The 13,884-nt window shown below is 40.5% G+C and overlaps 1 protein-coding gene across 1 annotated transcript in view; it reads left to right on the top strand.

Annotated features, from left to right (window-relative positions):
• CD34 (CD34 molecule) overlaps positions 1-13,884 on the top strand; it is a 178,583-nt gene that overhangs the window by 64,155 nt on the left and 100,544 nt on the right. Inside the window, exon 2 of the mRNA XM_069756296.1 lies at positions 7,668-7,856. Coding sequence (XP_069612397.1) covers positions 7,668-7,856 — 189 coding nt within the window. The remainder of the gene's footprint in view (positions 1-7,667; positions 7,857-13,884) is intronic.

Below are 13,884 nucleotides of genomic sequence, written 5' to 3'. Positions count from 1 at the left end.
CATATTTTAACCTCCTTAGAAGTAGACAAGCTTACTGATTTTGTCTTTCCTGCCAAAATCTCCAAATAAAATCACTGGCAAAATCCATAGAGTGCATACAAACTTTGATATGGGTTTTTACATTTTACCATTTGCCAGCTGCAGTTTTCTTTTATGGAGATTTTTACATTATTCTCTTGCTTTGTACTGCAATTTCTTGGAAATATTGGCACGCCTATATAGGTAAAAAAAGTTTAATCTTTATACTACTCATCATTTTTACAGTACACCAGTATCAATAATCTCCCCCTGCATGACCAAGACAAAAACAATTAGTAATTTACAACTTTATATATCCCTAGTTAATTGACTACCTGAAGTACTTCATATAGATTACAGGTCGAATGAGAAAAGGTCACCAGATTTATGGAGCTATTTTCATGTTTCTATCTAATTAAATTATTTGAGATATTTGAAAAATTCAAAGTTTAAAAAAACAGAATTGGCTGTAAATTCTGCCAGGCACATCCCCCGTTCTCTTCTGAGAGATAGTGTGTTGCTACATAGCTTATGCATGATGCTGACGTAGGATTGATGGATGAAGGTGTAATTTAGGAACTCCTAGATTTGAGAACAGCGTTTGGAAAATTACCTCATCACAAACCTTCCCATTGCCTGTCTTCACTGAGACTTTCTTTTTCCATTCATCACATATTTTGAAAGAAGTTTATAAAAGGTGTAACTTATACATAGATGTACAATATGCGATGTTATCCTTCAATATAAGAAATGTTTGTGTTTTAAATGGCACATGTACTGTAAATCAGTAATAAAAATGTTATTCTTAACTAACAGGAAAAAAAATAAAAATGGGGAGGGAAGAAAAAGTAAATTAACTGTTTCAGAAAAAAGGTTAATGGCATTCCACAGAACTAGCCCAGAGCGCATGTTTATATAGCATCTGGAGTAAGCTGTAGAAACACATCTGGCAGAGATCAGCGCGATGGCAAAGATACGTTTTTGTGTGGCTTAATCCTTTAATCATATATAATTTTACAGGTCAGGACTCTAAACAAGAATAAATTACTAGTCCATTATGATGTAATGCCAACCTTTCATTCGTTTTTGAAAAAGACGGTGGTTGTCACTATTAAGAATGTGAACAAAATAAATGGTGGACTGCGCAATTACACGGATATATAAGCTGATATACTGCATATATTGGCCTCATCATTCACATATCTCCAGTTTTTTTTTAGTATTTTACTCCTCTTTAATGGCTTTAGTATTTTTGCCTTATACCCTATGGGAGTGATTCATAAAAGCCTTTACTCCTGAATTCTGGTGTAAAAAGCTTTGAAAAGTCACAAAATTTGGTAAACTTGGAGGCAGCACTAAAATGATGCAACCTTTCCATTCTCCGCCATTTTCGCTCGACTCTGACAAAGTCAGTAGGGCTGGGGAAGGATGTGACATGGTCTTTGTTATGCGACAAATCTTACTCCAGCATGGACTGAAGAAGGATTTGTGACGAGGTGCACACAGAGGTGTAAGCCACTCATTTGACTCTCCTGATTCACGAAGAGGTGTATGTCTCTTCATGAATCAGAAACATTTTACTCCAACCCATCTCATCATCAAGACTGGCGTGAACATGCTGGTCTTGATGATTCGGTCCCTCTATGTTTAATCTTTATTTTTTAAATCTTTTTTATTATTATTTTTACTCAAGAACTTTGCTAAACTCCAGATGGGTCAAATTCATGAAATGCGACTTTCACCAAATGTTGCATTTTTTGACTTCTCTCACTCCAGTCCTTGCCTGAAGTAGGGTTTCGAGAGGAGTGTTCAATTCAGTGCATTTTTGCAACTTTTTAAAGCATTTGCGACTTTTGGTGCTAAAAAGATGCAAAAACCTGTACTTTTCGAATGAAACAATGATCGAAATCACACATCTGTCTATTCCTCCAGCTTGGTGCCGTGGTCTCTTTAGCTGACTTCCATAGAGTGTCTCAAATCTATATTCCTCTGGTTGGAGCCATGGTGTCTTTTCTACTGTCATGTAGAGTCTCCCTGCAATAGCATAGAGGTTCTTTTTATACCCACATCTATCCTTCAGGCCATCATTCACAAGTCAGAGGGAAAGGTGGGATGAGGTCAACTCTCATTGTTCGAGCATTCAATCAATCTACATAGTTTTTCCATCAATGTTCACAGTTAAACAATCTGCATGGACTTATACAATGGGTAATCAACATTTTAGCAAGCATAGATTGTTCAATTACTTTGCGTTCCTGTCTTCCAAGGATAGCAGCACAATAAGTTGCCACAAATATAAGTTCAAGAGTCAACATTCAGGTTCATACGAACAATGACTTAGGTGTCTAGACCCACCGAAAGAAATGTCTGGCCTACTCAAGAACAAATGCTGTGCCGTCACACGTGCAATATACATAAATTCAAGAGTCAACTTTCAGGATGTTCATATGATCAATGTTTTATGTCTCTTGACCTACTGGAAAATACGTCTGGCCTAATTAGGAATAAATGCAGTGTCGTCACAAAGGTCATACAGAATACTAGATGTAATAGTTTTTGATGTGGGTGTATTCATTTTTGCATCAGAGTAAACCTGAAGATTTTGTAACAAAAGTTATATTATTAACCTAAAATGTTCTATGAAACTCAGTCTTGTCAAAATTTTGGAAATTGTTTTTGTGTTCAGTGAGATATTGATTCAAATCTTACTTTTCAAAGGGGAGTACTCAGTTATGCAGCACTATATATAGATAACACTCTATGAAATCCCATCCTGTTATTTAGGTAGGAAAGTGTTAACTATATAGTTGAAAAAGCACATGTAAGGGGCAGGCTACAAGGTCCAAATTCCTTTGGATTAATTATTTTATGCAGTTTTTTTATTATTTATTATTTTATTATTCCAGGAGACAGTCCAAAAGAAAAGAGAAATATCAATGTATCCGTTATACATGTTCTAGTTTACTGATGTTCTCCTAACCTAAACTAAGAAAACTTCATCATAAACTGCACCAAAAACTGCATTAACCCAGACCAATGGCCAATATAAATAGCTTTGAACTCCGGAATTAGTGGGAGGTGGCAGTTACTGAAATTTGAATTTAACATCTTGAGTGGATTTGGGGTAGGTCTGATAAAGAAACACCTTGTGAAGCACTTTCAGTATTGGGAATGTGTTTCTCTCTTCATTTTAAGAAGCTAGCCTTAGCTGTCGAGTTTAAAGGCTAGTGATGGTTTTGTAGAGGGGTCCATGTCTAATTATGTCATATTTATTTACAGTTGAAACAAGAAGTTTACATACACTATATAAAAAGATACATATGCATGTTTTTCTCAATATCTGATATGAAATCAGAATAAACCTTTGCTGTTTTAGGCCAATTAGGATTACCATAATTATTAATATTTTCTAAATGCCAGAATAATGAGAGAGAGAGAATGTTTTAAGGCATTTTTATTACTTTATTCACTACAAAGTCAAAAGTTTACATACACTAAGATTACTATGTCTTTAAACAATTCTGGACTGCCCATATGATGATGTTATGTGTTTGGAAGCTTCTGATTTTTTGGTAGCATCTGAGTTAGAGACACAACTGTGGATGTATTTTAATGCACACCTGAAACACACTGCTTCTTTGTGTAGCATCATAGGAATCTCTCAAGAAATCAGCCAAGATATCAGGAAGAGAATTGTTGACTTTCACATGTCTGGCTCATCCTTGGGTACAATTTCAAAATACCTGAAGGTGACTCGTTCATCTGTACAAACAAGATGGGAATGTCCAGCCATCATACCACTCAGTGAGGAGATGGGTTCTGTGTCCCAGAGATGCTTTGGTCCGACATGTGCATATCTACAAAAAGGACAAAAGCAAAAAACAATGTGAAGATGATGGCGCAAGCTGGTAAGATTGTGTCAATATCCACAGTCAAAGGAGTACTGTATTAACATGAGCTGAAAGGCCACTCTGCCAAGAAGAAGCCATTACTCCAAAAGAAACATAAAAAAGCCAGATAAATGTTTGCGAATTCACACAGGAACAAAGACCTTAATTTTGGAGACATGTCCTGTGGTCTGATGAAACTAAAATTTTGGGCATAATGACCATTGTCATGTTTGGAGGAAAAAGGGAGAAGCTTGGAAGCCTAAGAACACCATCCCAACTGTGAAACAAGGTGTGCAGCATCATATTGTGGAGTTGTTTTGCTGCAGGAGAGTCTGGTTCACTTCACAAAATAGATAGCATAATGAGAAAATTATGAAGATTTATTATGAAGAGAAGATTATGTGGCAATACTGCAGCAACATCTCAATACATCAGAAAGGAAGTTAAAGCTTGGGTGTAATTGGATCTTCTAAATGGACAATGACCCAAAGCATACTGCCAAAATGGTAACAAAGTGGCTTAGGGATAACAAAGTCAATATTTTGGAGTGGCCAACACAAAGCCCTGATCTCAATCCTATTGAAAATCTATGGGAAAATCTGGAAAGGCAGGTGCGAGCAAGGCAACCTACAAACCTGTATGAGTTACATCAGTGTTGTCAGTAGGCATGGGCCCAAATTCCGACCTACTATTGTGAGAAGCTTGTGGAAGGATAGCCCAAACGTTTGACCCAAGTCATTCAGTTTAAGGGCAAAGGTACCAAATACTAATGAAATGTATGTAAACTTTAGACTTTGCTTTAAGTAATAAAAATGCCTTAAAACAGTGTCTCTCTCTCATTATTCTGGCATTTGGCAAATATTAAGAATTATGGTAATCATTATTGACCTAATACATGAAAGGCTTATTCTGATTTCATGTCAGATATTGAGAAAATCATGCATAAGTGTCTTTTTATATAGTGTATGTAACTTCTGGTCTCAATTGTATTTAACTAAAATAGAAAATCCATATTTTTTGCAAAAATTAAAATCAACCTGTTGACCTTGTATGTATGTTGTAGCGCGTATGTTGTACTTTGAATATTAAAAGTACTGGCATGGATGTTTTTTTCTATTTTATATTTTACTGAGGACTGGAACCACATATAGCGCACAGAAATAACAAGGACTATGTGTACATTATGCTATATACAGGTGCTTCTCACAAAATTAGAATATCATCAAAAAGTTAATTTATTTCAGTTCTTCAATACAAAAAGTGAAACTCATATATTATATAGAGTCATTACAAACAGAGTGATCTATTTCAAGTTTTTATTTCTGTTAATGTTGATAATCGCTTACAGCCAATGAAAGCCCAAAAGTAATTATCTCAGTAAATTAGAAAAATTAACAAAAAACACCTGCAAAGGCTTCCTTAGCATTTAAAAAGGTTCCTTAGTCTGTTTCAGTAGGCTCCACAATTATGGGGAGACTGCTGACTTGACAGATGTCCAGAAGGCAGTCACTAAGGGTACCGTCACACAGTGGCACTTTGATCGCTAGGACGGCACGATCCGTGACGTTCCAGCGATATCGTTACGATCTCGCTGTGTCTGACACGCTACTGCGATCAGGGACCCCGCTGAGAATCGTACATCGTAGCAGATCGTCTGAAACTTTATTTTGTCGCTGGATCTCCCGCTGACATCGCTGAATCGGCGTATGTGACGCCGATTCAGCGATGTCTTCACTGGTAACCAGGGTAAACATCGGGTTACTAAGCGCAGGGCCGCGTTTAGCAACCCGATGTTTACCCTGGTTACCAGCGTAAACTTAAAAAAAAAAAAAACATACTTACCTTCAGCTGTCTGTCCCCGGCGCTGTGCTTCTCTGCACTCCTCCTGCATCCTGTGTCAGCGCCGGCCAGCCAGAAAGCACAGCGGTGACGTCACCGCTCTGCTTTCCGGCTGACCGGCGCTGACAGTGCAGAGGAAAGCAAAGCGCCGGAGGACAGACACGGAATGTAAGTATGTAATGTTTGGTTTTTTTACGTTTACGCTGGTAACCAGGGTAAACATCGGGTTACCAAGCGCGGCCCTGCGCTTAGTAACATAAAATGTTTACCCTGGTTACCCGGGGACTTCGGGATCGTTGGTCGCTGGAGAGCTGTCTGTGTGACAGCTCTCCAGCGACCACACAGCGACGCTGCAGCGATCGACATCGTTGTCGTATCGCTGCAGCGTCGTTTCAGTGTGACGGTACCTTATCACACTCCACAAGGAAAGTAAATTTTGCATTTCATTTGGAGATCAAGGTCCTAGAGTCTGGAGAAAGAGTGGAGAGGTACACAATTTAACACAATCCAAGCTGCTTGTGGTCTATTGTGAAGTTTGCACAATCAGTGATGGTTTGGGGAGCCATATCATTTGCTGGTGTAGGTCCACTGTGTTTTATCAAGAACAAAGTCAGCACAGCCATCTACCAGGAAATTTTAGAGCACTTCATGCTTCCCTTTGCCAACAAGCTTCTTTGAGATGGAAATGTCATTTTCCAGCAGGACTTGGCACCTGTCCTCACTTCCAAAAGTACTAGTACCTGGTTTAAAAGCAACACTATCACTCTGCTTGATTAGCCAGCAAACTCGCCTGACTTTAACCCCATAGAGAATTTATGGGGTATTGTCAAGAAGAAGATGAGAGACACCAGGCCCAACAATGCAGACGAGCTAAATGCTGCTATCAAAGCAACCTGGGCTTCCATAACACCTCAGCAGTGACACAGGCTGATCGCCTCCATGTCACGCCGCATTGATGCAGAATTTGATGCAAAAGGAGCCCTGATCAAGTATTGAGTGGATTTACTGAACATACATTTAAGTAGGCCAACATTTCGTATTTTAAAATCATTTTTCAAGCTGGTGTTATAAAGTATTCTAATTTACTGAGATAATGACTTTGGGGTTTTCATTGGCTGTAAGCCATACTCATCAATATTATAAAAAATAAACACTTGAAAGGTGAACGGATGGACTCTACATGCCAGGTTCCCACCGTGAAGCCTCGAGGAGGAGGTGTGATGGTGTGGGGGTGCTTTGCTGGTGACACTGTTGGGGATTTATTCAAAATTCAAGGCATACTGAACCAGCATGGCTACCACAGCATCTTGCAGCGGCATGCTATTCCATCTGGTTTGTGTTTAGTTGGACCATCATTTATTTTTCAACAGGACAATGACCCCAAACACACCTCCAGGCTGTGTAAGGGCTATTTGACCAAGAAGGAGAGTGATGGGGTGCTACGACAGATGGCCTGGCCTCCACAGTCACCAGACCTGAACCCAATCGAGATGGTTTGGGGTGAGCTGGACCCCAGAGTGAAGGCAAAAGGGCCAACAAGTGCTAAGCATCTCTGGGAACTCCTTCAAGATTGTTGGAAGACCATTCCTGGTGACTACCTCTTGAAGCTCATCAAGAGAATGCCAAGAGTGTGCAAAGCAGTCATCAAAGCAAAAGGTGGCTACTTTGAAGAGCGTAGAATATAAGACATAACTTCAGTTGTTTCACATCACACTTTATTGTTAAGTATATAATTCCACATGTGTTAATTCATAGTTTTGATGCCTTCAGTGTGAATGTATAATTTTCATAGTCATGAAAATACGAAAAAATCTTTAAATGAGAAGGTGTGTCCAAACATTTGGTATGTACTGTATATACAGTATATATGTATACTATATATAATATTCACTTATATTACTATTTTTAAATCTTTTTCAGTATCTGCTGATGTCACAGCAACAACCACAACACTACCAACTACTACAGAAAAATCTGTTGCAGCCACTGTTTCCACTACGATTTTCACAGAAATTAAGTCTACTAAAGAGACCATACACAGTACTACCATTAAACAATCAAGTGCGCCCTCAACCCGGTTATCAGGACCTACAGATGGCATAGCTACAGGTAATGGACCCATTATTTCTTATACTATACTGTACATTTAATGCTGCACATTACAGCTCATAATGTTTTCTGTGATAAATCACTTGGATCTCTAGTGCATTGTTTAGATCCATTAGACAACAGACATGGTTTTATGGCCACCTTTGCAAATGGAAGACATTATTGTACTGTAAGCAGGTTGCGGGATGCAGTGACGGACAGGAGACAGAGCAAGGGTCAACAATTTTACTTAACAGGGGAATATTCCATGTAGGGAGTACAAAAACAGTTCAACTGTAAAAACATGTGCAGAGTCAGTGAAAACAAGGGAAAAGATAGTGGCAGTTTATGTTAGATCAACTTTGCCTGTCAGTCGTCTTCCAGGCCGTGGCAAGAGCAGGTGACGACCTCAACAAACAGCTGGCGCGGTGCTGTTCCATTGGGGTCCTGCAAAAAACTGTCCATCTTCTGACGGCAGTGGTCGGTGTCCGGTACCTTCCAATGAGCCCCTAGTCCATGAACATATGCGGCGGAAGCAAACAAGGCCGCAGCACAATCAGGCTCTCCCATGGGTTGGGAAGTATATGCTGGTAAGGTGGGTTACAAAAGTCTATCCAGTACTTAGTTCTCTCTTTGCGGCCCGTGCGCTGTACTCACAGTCATGAAGCACACGGCACCTCGATCTCTGTCAGCTACACGGCGCTCTGCACTTTTCTCTCTATGCTGCGCGCTGTCTTTTCCCGCCAAGACTGAAGCGCCGACAACCACTGGCGCGCTGCTTCTCCAGCAAGGTCCTGCAGACCACGGTCCGACAACAAGGGTAGCAGCGCATAGTCCTGAACTCTGCCCTGGCTCTTAGGCTGGCTTGGGATGCTTAACTGAACAGGGCTCCCGGCTCTTTCCTTATTACTGCGGTGGGCTCCAGCATCGTCCTGGCATCGTCGCGGCCTTTCTGCGCACCCCTCAGAGCCCGCTGCGAATGCACCTTGCATCTGTCACCGCCGACAGGAAACTGCACGTCGCTGCGCGCGCTTTCACTTATAACCGCTTTCCCAGTTTCCGGGTCAGTGCCCCTGTCCACTCCTTTTTGTCTTCCCCTGGTAAACAAGGGAGGCAGCCTCAGCAGTTCCTGTTGTGAATTCAGCTTTTGGGCTCCCTCCGGTGGTTGTAGAGGGTAATGCAGTTGTGCCTGGATTGCAGGAGTGGACATGTGTATCTACTAATTGCAGGACTGACTGGGGTACATAGCTTTGCAGGATCCTTTAGTCAGTGCCAGTTGTCCATTGTTCTTGAAGGATTCACTTCCCTGCTGGTCTTTCCAGTGTCTGTGTTTTTCTACAAAGATAAGTCCTGACTTTGTTTTTGCTGTCCACCTGCAGTGGACCTTATAGTTCTGTGCATTTTCATGTTTTTGTCTTGTCCAGCTTGGTCTGTGATGGATTTTTTGCAGCCTAGCTATTTCTCTGGAGATGCAGATATACCCCCCATGTCTTTAGTCAGATGTGGTGATCCGTATTTTCTGCGGTGGATATTTTCTAGTGTTTTTATACTGACCGCATAGTACTCTGTTCTATCCTTTCTTTTTTAGCTAGTATGGCCTCCTATGCTAAAATCTGATTTCATATCTGCGTATGTTATTTCCCTCTCCTCTCACAGTCAATATTTGTGGGGGGGCTATCTATCCTTTGGGGATTTTCTCTGAGGCAAGATAGGTTTCCTGTTTCTGTCTTTAGGGGTAGTTAGATCTTAGGCTGTGCCGAGGGGTCTAGGGAGTGTTAGGTACCCCCCATGGCTGCTTTTAGTTGCGCTGCTAGGTTCAGGGTTTGCGGTCAGTACAGGGACCACCCTCTCCAGAGTACGTCTCATGCTGCTCCAAGGCCACCAGATCATAACAAGTTCCAGACCCGACTCAATACAGATACTTGCAGCCTGGTCTTCCTCCTTACAGTACTACAGTATAAGCATAATCAACTCCAATAAAAATGAAGCTTGGGCGTATTAGCTTTGTCCTTTCACTGGATTGATTTTGGTCACTTGGTATTTCTTTTTAATGATAAAAAGAGACCACATAAGGCCTCATTCAGACATACATCATGTGATTTTGTCTCTACTTAAAAACACATGGACCAGTTTTCATCAGTATTTTAGATTCTGGTGACAGCATTTGGTGCATGTGACATTTTTTACCATCTGTGATTTTCATGTGGATATAAAAATGCTATACATCCCTGTTAAAATGCCAGTTTTTTGTCATGTAAAAAATCACAAAGAATAATTTCAGAACTTTTTCTACTTTTAATGAAACTCATAATCTGTATAATTCAATTGGAAAACAAATATTTTCTGGCTGAAAAAGAAGAATAAAATAATGTGGTTGCATAAATATGCCCATCCTTAACCCCTTCATGACTCAGCCTATTTTGACCTTAAAGACCTGGCCGTTTTTTGTAATTCTGACCAGTGTCCATTTATGAGGTTTTAACTCAGGAACACTTCAACGAATCCTAGCGGTTCTGAGACTGTTTTCTCGTGACATATTGGGCTTCATGATAGTGGTAAATTTAGGTCGATAATTTTTGCGTTTATTTGTGAAAAAAATGGAAATTTGGCTAAAATTTTGAAAATTTTGCAATTTTCAAATTTTGAATTTTTATTCTGTTAAACGAGAGAGTTATGTGACATAAAATAGTTAATAAATAACATTACCCACATGTCTACTTTACATCAGCACAATTTTGGAACCAAAATTCTTTTTTGCTAGGAAGTTATAAGGGTTAAAATTTGACCAGCGATTTCTCATTTTTACAGCAAAATTTACAAAACCATTTTTTTAGGGCCCACATTTGAAGTCAGTTTTAGGGGTCTATATGGCTGAAAATACCCAAAAGTGACACCATTCTAAAAACTGCGCCCCTCAAGGTACTCAAAACCACAGTCAAGAAGTTTATTAACCCTTCAGGTGCTTCACAGCAGCAGAAGCAACATGGAAGGAAAAATGAACATTTAAATTTTTAGTCACAAAAATGATGTTTTAGCAACAATTTTTTTATTTTCCCAAGAGTAAAAAGAGAAACTGGACACCAAAAGTTATTGTACAATTTGTCCTGAGTACACCGATACCCCATATGTGGGGAGGAACCACTATTTGGGCGCACGACAGGGCTCAGAAGGGAAGGAGCGCCATTTGACTTTTCAATGAAAAATTGGCTCCAATCTTTAGCGGACACCATGTCGCGTTTGGAGAGCCCCTGTGTGCCTAAACATTGGAGCTTCCCCACAAGTAGACCCCCCAAGGAGCTTATCTAGATGCATAGTGAGCACGTTAAACCCCCAGGTGCTTCACAAATTGATCCGTAAAAATGAAAAAGTACTTTTTTTCACAAAAACATTTTTTAGCCTCAATTTTTTCATTTTCACATGGGTAACAGGATAAAATGGATCGTAAAATGTGTTGGGCAATTTCTCCTGAGTACATCGATACCTCATATGTGGTCACAAACCACTGTTTGTGCACACGGCAAGGCTCGGAGTGGAAGGAGCACCATTTGACTTTTGAATGAAAAATTAGCTCCAATCATTAGCGGACATGATGTCGCGTTTGGAGAGCCCCTGTGTGCCTAAACATTGGAGCTTCCCAACATGTGACCCCATTTTGGAAACTAGACCCCCCCAAGGAACTTGTCTAGATGCATAGTGAGCACTTTGAACCCCCAGGTGCTTCACAAATTGATCCGTAAAAATGAAAAAGTACTTTTTTTTCACAAAAAAATTCTTTTAGCCTCAATTTTTTCATTTTCACATGGGTAACAGGATAAAATGGATCCTAAAATGTGTTGGGCAATTTCTCCTGAGTATATCGATACCTCATATGTGGTCACAAACCACTGTTTGTGCACACGGCAAGGCTCGGAAGGGAAGGAGTGCCATTTGACTTTTGAATGAAAAATTAGCTCCAATCATTAGCGGACACCATGTTGCGTTTGGAGAGCCCCTGTGTGCCTAAACATTGGAGCTTCCCAACATGTGACCCCATTTTGGAAACTAGACCCCCCAAGGAACTTATCTAGATGCATAGTGAGCACGTTGAACCCCCAGGTGCTTCACAAATTGATCCGTAAAAATGAAAAAGTACTTTTTTTCACAAAAACATTTTTTAGCCTCAATTTTTTCATTTTCACATGGGTAACAGGATAAAATGGATCCTAAAATGTGTTGGGCAATTTCTCCTGAGTACATCGATACCTCATATGTGGTCACAAACCACTGTTTGTGCACACGGCAAGGCTCGGAAGGGAAGGAGCACCATTTGACTTTTGAATGAAAAATTAGCTCCAATCATTAGCGGACACGATGTCGCGTTTGGAGAGCCCCTGTGTGCCTAAACATTGGAGCTTCCCAACATGTGACCCCATTTTGGAAACTAGACCCCCCAAGGAACTTATCTAGATGCATAGTGAGCACTTTAAACCCCCAGGTGCTTCACAAATTGATCCGTAAAAATGAAAAAGTACTATTTTTTCACAAAAAAATTCTTTTAGCCTCAATTTTTTCATTTTCACATGGGTAACAGGATAAAGTGGATCCTAAAATGTGTTGGGCAATTTCTCCTGAGTACATCGATACCTCATATGTGGTCACAAACCACTGTTTGTGCACACGGCAAGGCTCGGAAGGGAAGGAGCGCCATTTGTCTTTTGAATGAAAAATTAGCTCCAATCATTAGCGGACACCATGTCGCGTTTGGAAAGCCCCTGTGTGCCTAAACATTGGAGCTTCCCCACATGTGATCCCATTTTGGAAACTAGACCCCCCAAGGAACTTATCTCGTTGCATAGTGAGCACTTTGAACCCCTAGGTGCTTCACAAATTGATCCGTAAAAATGAAAAAGTACTTTTTTTTCACAAAAAATTTCTTTTAGCCTCAATTTGTTCATTTCCACATGGGCAACAGTATAAAATGGATCCTAAAATATATTGGGCAATTTCTCCTGAGTACACTGATACCTCACATGTGGGGGTAAACCACTGTTTGGGCACACGGTAGGGCTCGGAAGGGAAGGAGCGCCATTTGACTTTTTGAATGAAAAATTAGCTCCAATCGTTTGCTGACACCGTGTCGCGTTTGGAGAGCCCCTGTGTGCCTAAACATTGGAGCTTCCCCACATGTGACCCCATTTTGGAAACTAGACCTCCCAAAGAACTTATCTAGATGTGTGGTGACCACTTTAAACCCTCAAGTGCTTCACAGAAGTTTATAACGCAGAGCCGTGAAAATAAAAAATCATGTTTCTTTTCTCAAAAATGATGTTTTAGCAAGCAATTTTTTATTTTCACAAGGGTAACAGGAGAAATTGGACCCCAATAGTTGTTGCTGAGTTTGTCTTTAGTACACTGATACCCAATATGTGGGGGTAAACCACTGTTTGGGCACACGTCGGAGCTCGGAAGGGAAGTAGTGACTTTTGAAATGCAGACTTTGATGGAATGGTCTGCGGGCGTCACGTTGCGTTTGCAGAGCCCCTGATGTGCCTAAACAGTAGAAAACCCCCACAAGTGACCCCTCTATGGAAACTAGACCCCCAAAGGAACTTATCTAGATATATGGTGAGCACTTTGAACCCCCAAGTGCTTCAAAGAAGTTTACAACGCAGAGCCGTGAAAATAAAAAATCATGTTTCTTTCCTCAAAAATGATGTTTTAGCAAGCAATTTTTTATTTTCACAAGGGTAACAGGAGAAATTGAACCCCAATAATTGTTGCCCAGTTTGTCCTGAGTATGCTGGTACCCAATATGTGGGAGTAAACCACTGTTTGGGCGCATGTCGGGGCTCAGAAGGAAGGGAGCACCATTTGACTTTTTGAATGCAAGATTGACTGGAATCAATGGTGGCGCCATGTTGCGTTTGGAGACCCCTGATGTGCCGTAACAGTGGAAACCCCTCAATTCTAACTCCAGCACTAACCCCAACACACCCCTAACCCTAATCCCAACTCTAGCCATAACCCTAATCACAACCCTAACCCCAACACACCCCTAACCACAACCCTA

The sequence above is a fragment of the Ranitomeya imitator genome, chromosome 3, assembly GCF_032444005.1.
Source record: "Ranitomeya imitator isolate aRanImi1 chromosome 3, aRanImi1.pri, whole genome shotgun sequence".
Taxonomy (NCBI): Eukaryota; Metazoa; Chordata; class Amphibia; order Anura; family Dendrobatidae; genus Ranitomeya; species Ranitomeya imitator.
The sequence above is the reverse complement of the archived record's forward strand: the minus strand, read 5'-3'. Positions and strand labels throughout refer to the sequence as shown.